Source organism: Culex quinquefasciatus, chromosome 3 (assembly GCF_015732765.1).
Source record: "Culex quinquefasciatus strain JHB chromosome 3, VPISU_Cqui_1.0_pri_paternal, whole genome shotgun sequence".
NCBI classification, from domain to species: Eukaryota; Metazoa; Arthropoda; class Insecta; order Diptera; family Culicidae; genus Culex; species Culex quinquefasciatus.
The window spans coordinates 161448660-161469485 of NC_051863.1; the positions used below are offsets into that span (position 1 = coordinate 161448660).

At 32.9% G+C, this 20826-nt stretch overlaps 2 protein-coding genes across 2 annotated transcripts in view; one reads left to right on the forward strand and one right to left on the reverse strand.

The window, feature by feature from the left end:
- Positions 1–2628: 2628 nt before the first annotated feature.
- Positions 2629–4301, reverse strand: LOC6037313 (ATPase ASNA1 homolog). Its single transcript, XM_001847187.2, has 3 exons — positions 4164–4301; positions 3478–4100; positions 2629–3403 (listed from the first exon to the last, which is right to left on the reverse strand). The coding sequence occupies exons 2-3, from the start codon at positions 4088–4090 to the stop codon at positions 2970–2972; spliced, it is 1047 nt and encodes a 348-aa protein (XP_001847239.1). The 5' UTR covers positions 4091–4100; positions 4164–4301; the 3' UTR covers positions 2629–2969.
- A 6038-nt stretch (positions 4302–10339) lies between these two features.
- The window catches only part of LOC6037311, a 69560-nt gene continuing 59073 nt past the window's right edge, over positions 10340–20826 (forward strand). The window contains exons 1-2 of the mRNA XM_038259606.1: positions 10340–10703; positions 15541–15706. Coding sequence (XP_038115534.1) covers positions 10668–10703; positions 15541–15706 — 202 coding nt within the window. The 5' untranslated portion in view covers positions 10340–10667. The remainder of the gene's footprint in view (positions 10704–15540; positions 15707–20826) is intronic.

Consider the following 20826-nt stretch of genomic DNA (forward strand, 5'->3'; position numbering starts at 1 on the left):
CAAGTGCAAAAAACACTTTTTTCACATTTTATTTTTTTTAGTTAGATTTTCAAATAAAATAAATAAATTCAAAAGGAAATTTGATCTTGGTTTTTATATTTTTCATTTAATCGCCTTTTTGCCGATTCTGGAATTTTCTAAAAAAAATTGAAAACAACAAAATTTAAAAAAATCAAAAATGGTAGCTTTCATTCAATTTTTAGTGACAAAAGTTATTTTAAAATTAAATATGATATGGACAAACTGATAACGCAAAATGATTTCTTTGGGTTTAAGGAGGGCTTCAAAAGAATTCTGCCCGAGTTAAAAATTAAATTGAATTAAAAAAGAAACGTATGGACTAAAACATATCTTTTTAGTGCGCTTCCTCCTGCCTTAAAAATTTCAATAACCAGCCCTCAGAAGTTTAAATTAATTTTTAAGAAATTTGATTGAAAAACAAAACCTAAGAAACTTTTAGACAATATCACAGTAGTTGTTCGGTAACTGTGCGTTGTTTAACTGGGCTGCTTTTTAACTGGGCGCTCGAAAACTGGGCCGTAGCCCAGTTAAAAGCAGACAAACGTCAAAAATCCAAAACAAATCAAAATGACCGAGGGGTTAATGGATGCAAAAATTATATTCAATAAATAAAAAACCTTTTTCAAACTTCTGTTTATTTTCAAGTTACAGTTAAAGAAATATGAAAAGTAAGAATTGGGTCCTAAAATGAAGCTTAGATTGCTGATATTATTGTTTACAGCGATAAAGCTTATTTTTCTGAGTACAATGACCCTTTGTACGAGCACAAAGAGTTTAAAATGGATTTTTAAATCAATTTTGAAAAATTAACCTCGCGGTCCTTCTTGACAGAAAAGCTCCTAATTGACAGCTCGTTCCAAGGGGACCATAGTTGATCCATCGAAAAATGTTGTCTTGTCAAAAAAAAATTTGCATTAAAATGAAAAAAAGTGATCAGAAATGGTTTTTAATCGTGTTATGTACCGTTGTACATAAAAATTGACATAGGACTTTAGTACCCAATTGTAAATAAATTTGAGTAACTTTTATTTTATATTTCATCTGGAAAATATTATTCATCGGTGGTCCCCTCGTTATTTTTGTTTAGCCCAGTTAACGAGCAACATTCGGTGACTGGGCTACGATCTCAGCCCAATTACCGAACAACTACTGTACTTGAAAACTTTTACCACAGACAGTCTGTGCTTTTACATTCATTGAACAATTTTCAGAAGTCGTCGCAAGGTGGATCAAAGAGTTTCACTAACCGAATCTATGAACGTTAGCGAAAAACATGAGTTTTGGCGTTTATAGCTGTAGCGATTATGGGTTGCAGGATTGAATATGTAATAAATTATTAAATGAGTATTTATTATAAGATAAACATAATTCATAAAAAAACATTTAAGAGCGCAACAAAAGTGCGCACCTTCTTGAATATTGCCTTGTTAGCAAACAGATTGCGGATTGAGTGCGAGCGTGCTGGCGAGCTGCGAGAGAGCACAACGAGCGAGAAAACAACGAGATGCGAGCGGCCGGCGAAAGAGAGAATGAAGATTGTCAAATCAGTTTTATGGTTAATTTGTGTGGAATCAGACGTGTTGCTTGTTAATTGCAAAATATCTGTGTTTTTATTATAAAAGAAAGTCCACGTTCACGACAATAGCTGCAATCACTTCTGCTTCAAATACCGTAAAACGGGGTGACTTTGATAGCCGGGGTGACTTTGATAGGTTTGAGATTTTTCCGCAAAATGAAGAGTACAATTAAAATACGTAAGGAATGGTTCAGAAACATACTGACCGTGGTAGAGAAGTGTTCTAAGTACCTCATGAAGAACTTTCCATAAATTTTTGAAAAGTTTATAAAGTTAGTTAACTATAGTTAAGAAAATGTGGATGAAAGTCATTATTTTAAACTTCTCAAAGTGTCATGATTTTCTCAATGAACATGATTTTTAATCGGAAAACGGAATGCATTTTCGGATTCTTTGGACAATTTCCACAAGGAGAAGGTTAAATAAGTTTGTAAATAATAAATAATATGTGTTTTTGAAACACAATTAAAAAAAAATGTCCAAATTTATAGGCAAATTCAGTTGAACAAATTTCATGTAATTGTGATTCGTGCTTCGAATTCAGTTTAAAATGCAATATAAATCGATAATTTTATAAACAAAACTATTTTTAACAAATTTCAGGCAAAATTCCGACTTTTTAACAATTTTACATAAAATTTATATGTATTTTGTTAAAAAGCTTATAAACTTAGTTAACTTAATATAAACATTGATTTTTTTCTTACAAACTATATCAGCTACTTTAGTGATGGTACATTTAACGTACAAGTAAAGTTTGAACATCTTAAATATGATTTTAACAAGAAAAACTATGACTATCAAAGTCACCCCGGAATTAAAACCAAGAATTTTTAACGTAACTATTTTTCTAAACACTATTGAAAAAAACTTTTTTTCCAAAATAGTGCATGGACTTTGTGTGGCCTACCCCAGTACATGTTTTAAAATTAATAATCTTGAGAAAAACCTTACCTGTTGGAAAATATTCTAAAAACAAATTGAAATCCTATCAAAGTCACCCCGGTTTACGGTATTAAAACAACAAATTATATATTTTTTGATAGACAAGATTTATTTCATTCTCTCGATCATGTGACAGAGATGCTACATTCCATAAGAAATAAAAGTTAACTTAGCTATCGGAAAACTTTCTTAAAACCAACCAAACAATGTAATGTTGTTCAATAACGTCTACCTAGGTAAATAAACTGCTTCTCACCTGTCGAAAAACTTCAAAGACGATCAGTCTGCAAAATTCCTCAAACCTAAAAAAAGGTCTCTGTCCCAAGCGAGCCTCTAGATCTAACCACGATGAAATGTTACAAAATATATATTATGTGTGTCCCAAGCTCGACAATCCTAACCAAATTTCCCCACACACACACTCAATTTACTTCGAAGTTCCCTCCTCTTCCTCCTCCGCCACCGCCTCCGCCGCCGCCTTTTCCGGCGAGTACGGTTCGATCAGGTTCACCGAAAACTTTTTCACCTTTTCCGCGCCGCGCACCTCCTTGTCCAGCAGGGGCAGCTTCACCACGTGGAAATCCTCGTACAAATCGGCAATCTGGTCCAGGTACTTGCCCTGCACCTTGTACCGGGCCGAACACATGGCGCACGGGGCCTGGCCTTCGCGCCGGAACAGCAGCTGGTTCACGATGATGTTGTGCGTGTCGATGCCGCACTTGGTCAGCTCCTGGACGAGCCGCTCGGTTTCGTACAGCGAGAGGAACTCGGCGATGCAAACGCACACGAAGGTGGTTTGGTCCGGGTTGCGGAACTGTTCGTTCACCTGCCGGATGATGGTGAGCATTTCCTCGAGCTTGCCTGAAGGGGGGAAGGGTGAAACAATCGAGTTAACTTTCTGTCCAGTTGCAAAAAGTAGAATCAAAGTCACTCACCCGTCAGCGTGTCCGCGTTGAAATCCTGCATCCCAAACAGCGATCCCATCTGCGAGATGAACGGTGCCAGCTTCATCTTCAGCCGCAGCAGCTTGCCCAGTCCCTTCTCCACGACCTGCGGGAACGAAAGCAGCCGCAGCGTGTGCCCGGTCGGAGCCGTATCGAACACCACCGTCGAAAAGTTCATCGCCTTGACCAGCTTCATGACTTCGGCGTAACTCATCGCCTCGTCGATTCCGGGCAGCGCACCGATGATCTCCTGGAAGACGCCCTTGCTCAGCTTCATCGCCGAGTTCTCACCCTCAAAGTACTCATCGGGAAGTTCGTTCAAGCCGACGTTCGGATCAATTTCCATCGCGAACAAATTGTCGAACCCGTTCACCTTGCTCGGGACTTTGGTGAACTTCTGGTCGAAGGCGTCGCTAATGTTGTGCGCCGGATCGGTCGAGATGATCAGCACCGATTCCCGGTCCTTGGCCAGCTGGACCGCTAAGCTGCAGCTGCATGTGGTCTTTCCTACTCCGCCCTTGCCACCGACGAAGATCCATTTTAAGCTTTTCTGATCGATGATGTTCCGAAGTGATGGCTCTAGCGGCTCAAAGTCGGCTTCCATTTCCGCGTGCCTGAGGATTATTGTAATTTACAAGATATTAACCGAAATCAGAAGTAATTTTGATTGAAATTACGGTTTTTTATTCTGGAACGGAGCAGCAGCAACTTTTTAATTCCAATCGTCTCGTCAGCAGCTGAAATATTTTGACAAAACCAGTTTGACAGATTAAAACCAATCTCGAGGGATTGGTGGCTGTCGATTAGACAAGTTGTGCAAGTTGTATAAAATAGATGCGTTACAGACATTGGTTAAATTAAATTCTTAAATTCTTAAATTCTTAAATTCTTAAATTCTTAAATTCTTAAATTCTTAAATTCTTAAATTCTTAAATTCTTAAATTCTTAAATTCTTAAATTCTTAAATTCTTAAATTCTTAAATTCTTAAATTCTTAAATTCTTAAATTCTTAAATTCTTAAATTCTTAAATTCTTAAATTCTTAAATTCTTAAATTCTTAAATTCTTAAATTCTTAAATTCTTAAATTCTTAAATTCTTAAATTCTTAAATTCTTAAATTCTTAAATTCTTAAATTCTTAAATTCTTAAATTCTTAAATTCTTAAATTCTTAATTCTTAAATTCTTAAATTCTTAAATTCTTAAATTCTTAAATTCTTAAATTCTTAAATTCTTAAATTCTTAAATTCTTAAATTCTTAAATTCTTAAATTCTTAAATTCTTAAATTCTTAAATTCTTAAATTCTTAAATTCTTAAATTCTTAAATTCTTAAATTCTTAAATTCTTAAATTCTTAAATTCTTAAATTCTTAAATTCTTAAATTCTTAAATTCTTAAATTCTTAAATTCTTAAATTCTTAAATTCTTAAATTCTTAAATTCTTAAATTCTTAAATTCTTAAATTCTTAAATTCTTAAATTCTTAAATTCTTAAATTCTTAAATTCTTAAATTCTTAAATTCTTAAATTCTTAAATTCTTAAATTCTTAAATTCTTAAATTCTTAAATTCTTAAATTCTTAAATTCTTAAATTCTTAAATTCTTAAATTCTTAAATTCTTAAATTCTTAAATTCTTAAATTCTTAAATTCTTAAATTCTTAAATTCTTAAATTCTTAAATTCTTAAATTCTTAAATTCTTAAATTCTTAAATTCTTAAATTCTTAAATTCTTAAATTCTTAAATTCTTAAATTCTTAAATTCTTAAATTCTTAAATTCTTAAATTCTTAAATTCTTAAATTCTTAAATTCTTAAATTCTTAAATTCTTAAATTCTTAAATTCTTAAATTCTTAAATTCTTAAATTCTTAAATTCTTAAATTCTTAAATTCTTAAATTCTTAAATTCTTAAATTCTTAAATTCTTAAATTCTTAAATTCTTAAATTCTTAAATTCTTAAATTCTTAAATTCTTAAATTCTTAAATTCTTAAATTCTTAAATTCTTAAATTCTTAAATTCTTAAATTCTTAAATTCTTAAATTCTTAAATTCTTAAATTCTTAAATTCTTAAATTCTTAAATTCTTAAATTCTTAAATTCTTAAATTCTTAAATTCTTAAATTCTTAAATTCTTAAATTCTTAAATTCTTAAATTCTTAAATTCTTAAATTCTTAAATTCTTAAATTCTTAAATTCTTAAATTCTTAAATTCTTAAATTCTTAAATTCTTAAATTCTTAAATTCTTAAATTCTTAAATTCTTAAATTCTTAAATTCTTAAATTCTTAAATTCTTAAATTCTTAAATTCTTAAATTCTTAAATTCTTAAATTCTTAAATTCTTAAATTCTTAAATTCTTAAATTCTTAAATTCTTAAATTCTTAAATTCTTAAATTCTTAAATTCTCAAATTATTAAATTTTAGAAATCCTTCAATTTGCAACATCGCAACATGCTTGAAATTAAACAACTTTGAATTTATTTTGGAGTTTAATTTTAGGTTCAGAACTAAAATTTTTAGAAAGAATAAAAAAGTTGTGATTCGATTATCCGGATAGAAAAATTGACAAGCACTTGATTTGTTGATTGAATGAGTATGATTTGTTTTTAATTTTTGAAATCACTATATTTTTCAATTTTTGAAGTTTTAAATGTTTTGATTTATTCATTTTCCTCATTTTATCTTAATTTTTGAAATTTTATAATTTTTTATTTGTAGAATTATGAAACATATAATCAATGATATTTTGAAATTTTAAATTTTGATTATTGAATAGTTTAATTTTTGTTTACAACTTTTTTTAAATTTGAGAATATTAGAAATTCTTACCTTTACATTATTGAATTTTCAAGGATTTAAATTTGTGAGTTATTGAATATTTAAATTTTCAAATTATTAAATATTTGAAATTTTAAACTTTTATGTTTGGAAATATATTTTTGTTTTTCTGAAATTAAAAATTTAAGAGCGAGTTTTTCACCGATGTGAAACAGGTCGTATCGAGGTGCTCCGATTTGGATGAAACTTTCAGCGTTTGTTTGTCTATGCATGAGATGAACTCATGCCAAATATGAGCCCTCTACGACAAAGGAAGTGGGGTAAAACGGGCATTGAAGTTTGAGGTCCAAAACACATGAAAAATCTTAAAATTGCTCGCATTTCCGTAAAACTTCATCAATTCCAACTCTCTTAGATGCATTCGAAAGGTCTTTTGAAGCACTTCAAAATGAGCCATAGACATCCAGGATTGGTTTGACTTTTTCTCATAGCTTTTGCAAATTACTGTTAAAAATTGATTTTTTTAAAACCTTAATAACTTTTGGCAACAGCCTCCAACACCCATACTCCCATAGGTCAAAAGTTAGGGAATTTCATGGACTATAAGCCTACGGTATTAACTTTTTGGCCAATCGCAGTTTTTCTCATAGTTTTTCGATTTTTCTAGAACAAACATTTTACAACGTTAGTTTTTGCCCTGTAGGCCAAGAAGACGGCACTTTTTGGTCTCAATTTTGTCATATTCGGAATCCTCGGTCAATTTCACGTAAGTTTGAAGTATTGGAGTTTTATTGGAGAAGACGGCACTTTTTGGTCTCTATTTTGTCATATTCGGAATCCTCGGTCAATTTCACGTAAGTTTGAAGTATTGGAGTTTTAATTTTGATTTAAAAAATAATTAAATAAAACATGTTTGAAAAAAGAAATAGATCTTATTTACCCTATGATCAATACGTCAAATGCTGTATCAAGTAGGCGAAAACTTGTTTACCCCTAATCCGACAAAATTCTAAATAATATTTTAATTAATTCTAAATGGCATTTTTACAATCAAATTCAAAATTCCAACACCTCAATCTAATGTAAAATTTTCTGAGGATTCCGAATATGTCAAAATTGAGACCAAAAAGTGCCGCTATGGAGGCCTACAGAGCAAAAACTAACGTTGTAAAATGTTTGTTCAAGAAAAATCGAAAAACTATGAGAAAAACTGCGATTGGCCAAAAAGTTAATACCGTAGGCTTATATTCCATGAAATTACCTAACTTTTGACCTATGGGAGTATGGGTGTTGAAGGCTGTTGCCAAAAGATATTAAGGTTTTAAAAAAGTCCATTTTTAACAGTAATTTGCAAAAGCTATGAGAAAAAGTTAAACTAATCCTGGAGGTCTATGGCTCATTTTGAAGTGCTTCAAAAGACCTTTCGAATGCATCTAAGAGTTGGAATTGATGAAGTTTTACGGAAATGCGAGCAATTTTAAGATTTTTCATGTGTTTGGACCTCAAACTTCAATGCCCGTTTTCCCCACTTCCCTTTGTCGTAGAGGGCTCATATTTGGCATGAGTTCATCTCATGCATAGACAAACAAACGCTGAAAGTTTCATCCAAATCGGAGCAACTCGATACGACCTCTAGAACAAACCGAGCAGAATCTACAAATACTGCCTCTTAAAATTTATTAAGTAAATATTTCAAAACTATTTTTTTAATTCTGTTCTGCTTGAAAACATAATTTTAATTTAATGTCGTCGATTTAATCTTAAAGTATTTGTATTTTGAGTAACAAAATTTATCTTTTATTATTATTTTTTTTGTGCCGGATATTTATTGATTTTTAATAATTATTAGGTTTTTTCTTCTGATTTACTTTATTTTGAGCAAAAAACTAAATCTTTCATTACAATTTCTAGATTTTGCATTTTGAGATGAGGTGAGCGTGCGTTCTTATCACCTAAACTCCCAAGCTCGAGAAAAAGGGGAAATTTGTGTGGAAATTTTCCCTTTTTCTTGAGCTTGGGAGTTTAGGTGTTATGATGCTTCTGAATTTTTAATATAACGAATTACAATATTATTTGAACTTTTGTAATTTTCAGACGCATTCAAAAAGCCAATTGGGTACTAAAGCCCTATGTCAATTTTTATGTACAACTGTAAAAAACACAATTAAACTCCATTTCTGAACACTTTTTTTCATTTTAATGCAAAAATTATTTTTTTTTTTGACCAGCCAACATTTTTTCGATGAGTCAACTATGGTCCCCTTGGAACGAGCCGTCAAGTAGGAACTTTTCTGTCAAGAAGGACCGCGAGATAAATTTTTCAAAATTGATTTAAAAATCCAATTTAAACTCTTTGTGGTCGTATTAATAATTTCGAGAAAAATTAGAATCCTCCGCTTCAATTAATCGCCGCAGAAAGATACCGTCGCAATGGAAAAACCTATAGAGAAGTCAAGAGAGTAGGCTTAGACAAAAAAATTAAAAACATTAGATTGTCAAACTGAAAAAAAATCGTAGGGACGTTTGGTGCTGGCTTTCGATTGCTTGTAGGTTTCAGCTGAATGATGTTCGGTGACGGGAACGGTTCTGCGACCTGTGGAATCCGGCACCTGGCATCCGTACCTATGCCGGAATCTGCGATCTTCGCGTCAAGCTGTATCGTATCGTCGAATGGAGGAACTGCGGGCGTTGTTTTCTTCGTCGGGTTGGCTTCCCCCATTGGTGAACCTGCCCAGGCATACGTTCTTCGGGGCATGCCATGAGGGGACCCACCTTGAAGGTTAAGCTGCCTGAGGGCATGTAGTCCTTTGAAACATGGTTCCATGCAAACTACAAAAACTTGTTTTTTTTTCTCCAAGAAACAAAATGTAAAATGAAAAATCACCCCTCACGAACCAGAGTACGGGTCACCAAGAGATCCTGATTTGTTAAATTTTCATTAAGTTTATTCAAAGACAAACGGATTCCATTTATTTTACCAAGAATTTTTATTAAGAAGAATCCTGGAATTAAAAAAACGGTTTCAAGCTATCCGGTGGCCACATCCAGAACCGTATTGATAAATCTGTATAAACTCGTCATGCAACATAAAGAACTTCTGGAATTTGAATTGAGAGTGTCTCTAGTGCAATTTCATCTCCAGGACAGGTTCCCATTTTCCCACCGGGGATGTTGTCACCGGGGGATGCAGCGGTTCTATGGCCTTCGCGGCGGGCTTGGTGATCTTTTGGCTTTCGTTAAATCAGTAGACCTAGCATCCGTTGGTCCGGGTGTGGGCTCGTATAGCAAGTGCCGCCGATTCACCAACGAGGGACAAATCGGCCCGACAAAGCCATCACCAGCCACAGTGCGTTCATCCGACCCGGTACGGAGACCATGCCTACCGCGAAGGCCCCGGAACCGCTGCATCCAGCGGAATTCCAACATTATTTTCTTAACCTTTATAAATTGACAGTGATGGAAAGTGGAAATAGAAATCAACACGGTTGCTGCCTCGGTTGCTGCGATGAATCTGAAAAACGCTTGCGCTCGTATCTTTGAGACCCCTACAAGAAAATCACCAAAACTGATATTTTCTCGATACGCGCAATACAAAGGGTCATTGTACTCAGAAAAACAAGCTTTATCGCTGTTAACAATAATATCAGCAATCTAAGCTTCATTTTAGGACCCAATTAAAAATATTTGATTTTTCTTCAAAACTTTTTTTTTGAAAATAGTTTAGCTTAATTTATCTATCGAGAAATTAAAAAGAGAGATGTGAGCTGGTTACAAAAAGCGAAACTTTCCCAGCTGTCGTCGAAAACTTAACAGAAGTTTGACAGAAAGTTTAACCACTGGTTTAACTTTATGTTGCGCTTTAAATTTGTCAATAAACTAAATCCACTCTATAAACTTTGAAGTTTTGGCAATTTTTTTCATGGTCCGCTGTAGCCCAACCACAAACTTTTGTGCTCACCTTCTGCAGACATTTCCATCTGGTATAAATACCGGAACGCACCACCACACACGCAACCGGCACAAACAAATTTTGACGTTTTCGTACGTTGATCGTTTTCTCTCTCTCTTCGGCGTTCTCTCCGTTCATGTTCGCGGTTCATTCAAATCCGATCGTCGGTCGAGTAAACACGCATCTACTTAGGCCGGTGGCTTTTTCGCGCTCACACACGCTGCTGGCTGATCGATTTCATCAACAAGTTTTCGAGTTTTTTTTTTCTTCATTCGCCGTGTGCCTCCTTCGTTCGATCGCCGCGCGTTTATGCTGCTCCGTCTCAAGGACTTTTTCGCTGCCGTTGTCTTCTTATTCGCGGACGTAAACACCGTGTTTTAGTGCTGAGCGGTGGCTTTTTTTTGGTGAAACGGTTTTTTAGTGGTGGTTCCGAGTTTTAAAAAAATCTGTGGTGAATTAATGGATGCAACTTTTGGGAAGAAGCATTCAGCAATTGTAAGTATTTTTTTCTGTGAATGATTTTTGATAAGAGTCGGTGCAGTGCAATAAGAAAACATAAACAAGAAGACCAATCAATAAAGTGAGGTTAGAACATCAACGGATTTTGAGCTGGCCAGAAAAAATGTCAGATGCAAGGAAGGTTGTGCAAAAGAAGTTTGAATGAAGAAACGCAAAATTGAATGGCCCCTCCAGGGTGAAAGGGCCAAAGCGATTCAACGCAACTCGCTGGAAGGACTCGCTGCGCTGGACTTTAACGATCAGCAAGGAATAACTACAAAAATGGTAACATGGTGTCGACTGCCGCATTTTTTATTTATTTATATTTTTCAAATATTTTTTTCTTATTTTTCATTTCTGCTTAAAAAATTATTCTATCCATAAAAAAGTCTGCAAAACATTGCGTTTTTATTAAATTAGACATAGCTAGTGTTTTATTTGAAAAGGTCCTATAAACATATCTAGAGTTTTTTCCTTTAAGTCTATTTTTGTTTTATATGCTATTTTTGTTTTATATGTTAATGGGACCTTTTTTTAAAAAAACAAACTGTAGATATAAATTTAAAGCAAGCTTTTCTTATTTATAGAGTTTTTTTGATTATGTAGAATAAACAACCAACTATTTTTTTCCATTTTGGGTGTTTTGGAAACCGCTTTTTGTCAGTTTTATTTTATTTTATATCCAGATTTCTGGAGTTTTTTTTTAAAGGTCCGATAAATCAAATTTTCATTTTTTTCTTTTTGGGTGTTTTTGAATATTCCTGACTCAAGGCGGTTCTAAAAACACCCAAAAAGCAAAAATTGAAAATTTGGTTTATTGGACCTTTTCAAAAAAAACTCCAGAATTTATTCCTTTTATCTAAATTCAAAAAATATCTTTGCTGTTTATTTTTGTGCTTAACCTATTGTTTGCCTTTTTTGCTATTCCTTTTTTTATTCGGCTCGTATTCACAAAAACTGTAGAATATAATCAAACTTCAATGGGCTTAAATACAATGTTAGGGAACTACATTCCATACCATTTGCAGTTTGGATTGAATTTTAACAATTTTGAAAAATTCGCCATCAAGAAAAGTTGCGCATTCTTTTTGTTTAATTTTTATTAAACACATAATTATTTTTCTAAATAAAAAAATTAAAATAAAAATTGCAAGAATTTAAAGTTATAGAAATAATTAAAAATTTAAAACTCAAATTCCAAAATTCTCATACTCAAAAAACTTGATTTTTTTATTAAATAAAACTAAAAAAAACAATAATTCAAAATATAAAACATTTTTTCGCTATTTAAAAAATCTGTGTGTTTTTTTTAAATTAATTTAAAACCCTTGTCGTTGGGCAAATAAAAAATAAGCTCTATCGTTGTAAATAAAAATATTAGCTGTTTAAGCTTGATGTTAGGACCTACCTACTTCTTAAATTCTTAGAATCCTTTAAGGCCGATGCAAATATTTAAAAAAGTTTTTGTCCCTCGGCCCTGGCCGAGGTCAAGGGGGGGGGGCAAAAAATAAAAAATATAAAAATTTAAATAACAAGCCATAGTCTTCACATTTAAATGAAAAAAGTATTTTGAAATGCATTTTACACTAGTTCAGTTATTTTGCAATCATTAGTTTTCAAAAAATCTAAGATCTGACTAAAACAAAAATTGTATCGAAAAAAAGATTTTGCATCGAAAATTTTCAAAAAATCTTAAGATTTTTTAATAAACCCAAACATGCTAAACATGATTTTAAACGCAGAAGAATGTATTTTAATTTGATTTCAGCTGGTTGCACTTGAATTTTTATTGAAATTTTGAAGTTTATTGTAAAATATTGTTTTGCCCCTGATTTTTTTTTGAAGGGGGGTTATTGTAAAATATTGTGTTTGCCCCCTGATTTTCGGGCCAATTTTGTACCAGCCTAAATTCATTTAAAAAAATTCTAAAACAATTTCTACAAATTTAAAAAATTGTATAATTCATAACAATTTGAAAATTCCAAAAATCTTAGATTTTTAAATACAATACATACCTACAGTCTTTTTGAAAAGAGCCTATCTCGGATTAGTTTTCAAACAGCCGTAAGAGCCATTGGTAAACAAAGTCCTTTTTGCATCGGTATTCGACCTACTTACGAAAAACCAATATCAAAAATGCTCGAGATTGTTCATCTACACGTCCTTCAAGTGCCTCATACTTGAAATAAATGAAATTTTGTTTCATTTTCGAGAAAAACGAAAATTAGTGTCAGAGGTCACAGTGGCTCTTACGGCTTTTTGAAAACTCACCCGAGCTATAAGCTATTGTCTTTCATATCTGGAGTTTTTTTTTAAAAGGTCCAATAAACCAAATTTCCAGTTTTTGCTTTTTGGGTGTTTTAGAACCGCCTTGAGTCAGGGTATTGAAAACACCCAAAAGCAAAAACTGAAAATTTCGTTTATTGGTCCTTTAAAAAAACTCCAGATATGTTTATAGGACCTTATAAAAAACTCTGAATATTACACTAACATTTTAAAATATTTCAATTTTTGAATTGTTGAGTATACGTAAATCAAAATTCATGAATTTGAAAATTTTAAGGTTTTCAAATTCTAAGGGTTTGAATTCTTTTTAAATTTTTAAAACTATAAAATTTTTACGTTTTACTTTCTTTAGAAATTTGTGAAAAAAATCTTGAAAAACGTGAAAGTAGGTTCAAATAATTCTTATAATTGACTTTTAGAGTTTTGAATTCTTTTTAAATTTTTAAAACTATAAAATTTTTACGTTTTACTTTCTTTAGAAATTTGTGAAAAATCTTGAAAAACGTGAAAGTAGGTTCAAATAATTCTTATAATTGACTTTTAGAGTTTTGAATTTTGAATTGTTCAATTTCTAGCTGTTTTGAAATTTCTGAATCTTTTTTTATTTTAAACTTTTTTTAAATTGTTGAATGGTTTAATATTTGTATTCTTATTTTTTTTTTAATTTTTGAGTCTTGAAATTTTTGATTTTTTTTCAATATGTAAATCCAAGGATTCAATCCTTGAATTTTTTTTATGATTTTTAATTTTGTGCTATGCTGCATAGGAAACCCTTAGCACAAAGGTAGTATTGAAAATGTACTATAGATTTGTCTTTCGATATTCTAAATATTACATTTTTAGTAATTTTTCAATTTATGAAGCTAAGAATATTATTTTTGAATTTAGGCCGATGCAAATATTTAAAAAAGTTTTTGTCCCTCGGCCCTGGCTAAAGTCAAGAGGGGGCAAAAAATAAAAAAATATAAAAATTTAAATAACAAGCCATAGTCTTCACATTTAAATGAAAAAAGTGTTTTAAAATGCATTTTACACTAGTTCAGTTGTTTTGCAATCATTAGTTTTCAAAAAATCTAAGATCTGACAAAAACAAAAATTGTATCGAAAAAAAAGATTTTGCATCGAAAATTTTCAAAAAATCTTAGGATTGTTTAATAAACCCAAACATGCTAAAATGATTTTAAACGCAGGAGAATGTATTTTAATTTGATTTCAGTTGGTTGCACTTGAATTTTCATTGAAATTTTGAAGTTTATTGTAAAAATATTTTTTTTTGCCCCCTGATTTTTCGGGCCAATTTTGAAGGGGGAGGGGGGGGGGGGTGACAAAAACTTTTAAAAATATTTGTACCAGCCTTATTGATTCTTGAATTTTTAAATCGTTTCTGTTTGGAACTTGGTTTAAAATATTTTTACCACAGATTTTTTTTTATAATTCTTAATTTTAATTGTTTTGCCATGAAATGTAATGATTATATGTATGGCTTTCCTCTTCATTCTGAGCAAAAAAAAAAAACAAAACGGCTTATGCCTTATGAGGCAGCTCTGAATTATCAATTTTTTTTACATAGAAATAACAACTATTTAAACGTTAGTAAATTTTAGATCCATTTCTATGTAAAATTTTGAACGTTGTTTAAAATATTTTTTCCTTCTTTGATCTAATAACGTCATGGTTCGAATTTGCAGAATCTTCGAAATCCGTACACCTCATCTTGCTTCATCAATTATTTGGACATTTTACTTCACTTCAAATTATCTAAACTGTGTTATGTGGAGAATTTTCAAATCAGCTTTCATTTATTCGGAGGCTCTAGGCGATGCCAATTTTGTTTGAATTAAAATAAAATGAGTGTGCTTAAAATGTCGTCCCAAAAACGGGGAAGCTTACCAAAAATGTGTTTCTGAATTCTTTAAATCCTAGAAAATTGTTATTCAAAGTATTGATTGGTTTGCTGTTAACAGCTTGTTTGAGGCCAAAGAAATGCCGTTTACTAAAATTTTAGTGTAATTTTGAGCGATTCTTAAGCTAAAACGAGTGTCGAATCAGCCTTATCAGTGTCAGGGATTTAAATCACTTCAAGTCATTGTAATTTTGAAGGTTTGATAAAAGAAATGCAAGCATTTTCTTAAAATTTACTGTTGATAGTTCGTTCCCAGATACAAAAACGATGTTCTACAATGTGTCCGGATTTTTAATTGTGACGTTTTTATCCATTGCTAAACAATATAAAAAAATATAGTTGAAAGCAACTCCAAAACTGTTAACAGGTTCTATACTAATGGAAAATAATGTGATATAATCAGAAACAATGTAAATAAATCCATTAAAGAACAGTTCAATTCAAGTCGACACCCTGTTACCAATAAACCTTTAAAAATTGCCCCGCAAGTCAAGAAGAATTCGCAAACGATTCCGGTTTTGCCGCAACTTCTTATTTGGCTCTTCTTTTTCGAACTTTACTTACCGGTTCTCTCCGGGGCTGTTTGCTCCAACGACGACCTGCACGACGATTTCAACGCGCATCATTCGGCGGGGACCCTAAAAGGCCATCAACAACAGCAACGAAGAAGACGACCAGGTCGAGGATGAGCAGCAAGCCGGGAAGGCTGCCGATGCTGGTCTAGAAAGAAATCCGTCAATTCTGTTGGCGCTGGACTCGCTGCATCGGTCGTTGCTGCTCAAGAACCTCCAGTTCGATGGCCACCGCCAAGGTAAGTTCCAAGCTTTTTTTTAAGTTATTTCCATATTAAGGTTTATCATCAACCTTTTGTCGGTGACTTTCATAAAGAAAAGGTTGATTTCGTTGCTTCGTTGGCTTGACCAGCGGTTTCTGTCGGGAGAGGTGTGCGTTAATTGAAGTTGCGAGGAGGAACAGGGTTGGAACGGGGCCAGGAGCGGTGTAATTTGTTGTAAATTTTTGCAAAGCCGCAAAAAGACTCATTTAATGGCGCTGTTTGTGCTGCTGTTGGTTAAGGTTATTTTTTATGTCTGGTTGAGGCGAGCTTTAACTGTTAACTTGAAGCTGCGGAATTGATTTCTTGATTGTTTCTTGTTCCTTTTGGGTGACGTTGCGAAAACAAGTGGATAAGATGCGAGGTTTATGTGATTTTTTATGAGTTGTTTTATCTTTTGAACGTGTCCAACGGACATGGGATCAGGAGAGGTTTATGCGTTATGAAAGTATTTATTTTTGAATAGAGTTTATTAATTTTCCGTGAAAATAAGCTTATCCACAAAATCAAGAGGAATATTAACAAAAATAAAATAAATAACTAGAAACCTTCAAACCTGAAGTTCCACCTCCAGCACAATCAATTCGCCGATTGTCCACCCATAGTCCATCCAATTAACCTCCCCGTTGAATTCCGAGCTTCGCCGGTGAGTCGCCGGCTAAGTGCACATACACCTATTCAGTAGATATTGCAAAAGTAAATTTACAATCTGCCGTTGTTCGTTCAGTTTCTTTTCATCCAGTGAATTCCGCGGAGGTGTTGTCCTGTCCCGTGTCCTCTCTCCTGCCGCCATACCCGGAACCACCCCGACACCGGCTTCGGAGCATGCAAAAGCATAATTTCTCGCTCCACGTTTGCAAAACACGTCGCGTCGCGTCTCGTCTGCGGGGTATTATTTATCTTGCAGATATTCTGGTTTTATGGACTGCTTTTCAGCGCAGTTTAATGTGTCTGTGCGACGATAAAAGTGTGTGTGCTTGGCTCTTTTTGGCATGGAAGGAGAGAGGTATTTCTGGTTTTGCAACTCCCGAGAAAATCCCGAAGGAGAAAAGTGACTCTACTTGGATGCGACGTGGCCAACGTGAAAGATTCCAAGCGGTTGTTGCACCCGCTAAGGTATTGTCCAGATGTCTGTGAACAACATCGGGCGCGCGGCGTTCTTCTAAACAGGAAAACCCACTGCCTTGAACTTGACTCGATTGACACGGCCACGACGCGACGGTGGTAGTGAGCCCTCGGTCATAGATCGTCCACACGAAGCACGTCGCGTTGTTCCTTCTGGGCTGGATTAGCACACCTTTGCGCACAGCTTGGCAGTTTAATGCATCGTCAACGCCGGTTTCGTTGCTTTTCTTGCAAGCTGAAAAGTTACAGAGTTGTTTCTAAATTTAGAAATGAATTACAGTCATGCCTCGGTTTAGCACCACATATGGCAAAACCGAGGCGTGCATAACTGAAGCACAGCGCAAACATCAAACATCATTTTTTTACAAAAATACGTATTTTTCCTGCATTTTAATTTCATTTCATTTTATTAGGTTGCTTTAACACAGGCCTGCACAACGTCCGGCCCGTGAAGTCATTTCATCCGGCCCGCGATGGATTTTTAAAAATGTTCTATTACCGGCCCTTTATGTTGATCATTACATTTTTAATAAATAAATTAGGTGTCTAAATTACAAAAATAAGCTTCAAAAACTTTAAATTGATACATTATATTTTTGCATTTAATTTTTAAGTGTTGTTTTTTTAATTCAAAAATGCTTTATGTTTGAATTTTATTCATGTCATTTCTATATTGATAGTTGCTGAATTAATTTAAAAAAAAATGAGTCAAAATTACCCATGTCGTAAAAATGTGAAATGAAAAAAACTTGGATGCTGTCTATGCACAATATGACAATAAATTTTCTTACAGTTTTACTGTGTTTACTCCAAATTAAAACTTTTCTTTTGAGGAACTTAATTAAATTTGATTTGAGTAAGTGAGCAAGCAAAAAATAATGTATTTTAGTACAATTTTGCAGTGAAAAAAATATTTTAAACAGTAAATTAGTCGTACTAAAGATAAGGATCGCTGCAAATAATTTTAAAATTTCAAAAAAAGCAAAATAAAAATAATTCAAATAAACAATAATGAATCTTTTTTGCAACACTAGTTAATTTATTTGTTGACTTTAAAAGAAATAATTTCATAAAAGCAAATGTTTACTTTTTCAACTTGTATTAAACATTAGTTCTGGCCCGCCACTGCTTCAAAAACAATTAGATCTGGCCCGCAGGACCAAAAGGTTGGGCACCCCTACTTTAACAATTACATTGGTGCAGTTGTTATCCTGAGCTGAGATATGGACTAACTTTTCAACAGCTGATTTGTTCGAAATAGGGAGAGCGTTTACTGGTACTAAGGAGAACGAATTGAACAGAGTAGGAAAAAAAAATGCAAAAAATAACCTTCGAAATAGCTAATAGATGTGGGATAGTTACACCCAACTGACAGTCGCATGATTGTGATGCATGGCGGCATGAAAGTATATCAGAATCTGCATGAAATCTGTCCTCATGCATTTTTTGCGATATAGGAGTATGACATTTTGCCCGTTACCGACAATTATCGACATTACCGACGGCTTTTGGTTGTATTTCACAAAAACACCTAGCAGAACGAGTATTGAACCACCAACTTCTTGGTTATTGATCCGACACGCTATCACCGCGCTATGGACGCTTGATGAAAAGTGAGTGAAAGAGCACCAACATATGCTTCTCTTTGGAGTGTTGCTCGGGGACGGGCCAGCATTATATGTGTTGGTGAGAACTGCAGATCGCTGAAATTTTTACACGCGGGCAAAAATGATCACGGGCTTGCTGCAAAAAATGTTACAAAATGTGACATTTTCTGCAGCAAATCCAATGTTGCAGATTTTGAGATATATTTTTCCTTTGGGTGTAGAGCAAATGAGTTTTCCTGTATTTTGAAAATGCAAATTTTTACTCTAAAAACCTCAAAATATTTGTTATTACAATATGGGTATCAAATGATCGTGTTTTTGTCATACATTTCGAATGTCATACATTTTTTTTGAAAATACTGAAAATTTTCAGGCAAAAAAGGCTAAAAATTGAAATTGCGAGTCATGGTTTCTACATTTTAATGAAAAGAGTGTTCTAAAATGCATTATACACCTGTCCAGTTGTTTTGCCATCGTTAGTTTCCAATATATCTTAGTTTGAACGAAAATTTATTTTTTTCTATTTTCATGGAACTTTTGAAGTTGAAGGGACACACTCTTGTGCAAAAAAGTTATGTGCCTTAATGAAATGGCAAGCACGAAATGATCAGGACACTTTCATACATTTGGAATGTAATAAAAACATTTTTTTTAAATACTCATAATTTTCACAAAACTAAGTATTTTTGAGAAAAAAAAACACTCCAATTTCAGTTGTGTAACAAATGATCGAATTTTTTTCAAACATTTCTAATGTAATAAATTTTGAAGCTTTGAAATTTTGAGTATTTTTTAGAAAATGCGTGGTTTTGTGAAAATTTTGAGTATTGTAAAAAAATATATAGCTTTCGATATTTATTAATATATCTCGCTCATTTGATACCCATATTGTGAAAAAACTGAAATTGTGAGCATTTTTTTTCTAAAATACGTAGTTTTGAAATAAAATTATGTATTTTCAAAAAACTGTGTAAGAACATTCGAAATGTACGAAAAATCCTGATCGTTTGTAAAAGCTGAAATATTGAGTGTGTTTTTTTTAATATGTAATTTTATGAAAATTTTGATTACCTATTTTCAAAAAAAGTTATACTAAATTCGAAATGTATGAAAAATCCCAATCATTTGAAAAAATACTGAAACTGAGTATTTTTTCGAAAACGCGTAGTTTTGTGATTTTTTTAGTATTTTCAAAAAACATGTTGTTATTAAATGCGAAATGTATAAAAAATCCAATCATTTGACAATACAATATGGGTATTGTAAAAAAAAATGTGGGTATTTTTTTCAAAAATACGTAGTTTTATGAAAAATTTGAGTACAGTCCAGACTTGATTATCCGAAGTTCGATTATCCGAAGGTTTGTATGGGACTTCGGATAATCAAATCACGAACAATTTTTTTTTTCGTTTATTTCTTTTTCTTGTTTTAAACATCAAATTCTAGTTCTGTGACCCCATTTTAGTCAAATTTGAATAAATAATCAATAATAAAATGCAAAAAAAAAAATTTTGTGATTCGATTATCCGAAGTTTCGATTATCCGAAGTGAAATTTTTCCGAGGCCTTCGGATAATCGAGTCTGGACTGCATTTTCAAACATTTGTGTTATAACTTTCGAAATGTATGAAAAAATCCCGATCATTTGATACCCATATTGCAATAACAATAATTTTGAGTATTTTTTGAGAAACAATGCATTTTCAAAATACAGGAAAAAAACTATTTAGTGAATCTTCTCCAAAATTTTGAGCCGATTTGGTCAACGGTTCTGAGATATCGTGGCACCCGTTTTTTTAAACTGCCAACTTAAAATACCCATATCTCAGCAATGGTACATCCAAATGTCTTCATATTTATTTTGTTAATAGATGAAAATGTATATTTTAATGCCCTGAAAACAAGTTTAAAAAAATAGTGTTTGCTCATACCAACCCTTGACATTTTTGCCAATTTACATGTATGTAACCCCTTAAGTACTGGGCCGTGCTTAACCGAGGCAGCTGATCGAATCAAAACCAGAGGCAGTGTAAAACCGGGGCATGACTGTATTCCAAATATTTACTAAGACTGGTACAAAATAAGTTTTTGACATCCCCCTTCAAAATCCGTACGAAACATTAAATATTTTTTCAAAAAATGCGTACAATTGGACATTGGACATAAGGACGATTGGACATAAGGACGATTGGACATAAGGACGATTGGACATAAGGACGATTGAACATAAGGACGATTGGACATAAGGACGATTGGACATTAAGACAAAACGGTCGTTTGGGCATACGGACAGTTAGACATTAGATATGAGGACGATTGGACATACGGACAATTGGACATTGGATATAGGGAGCGTTCTTTTATTACG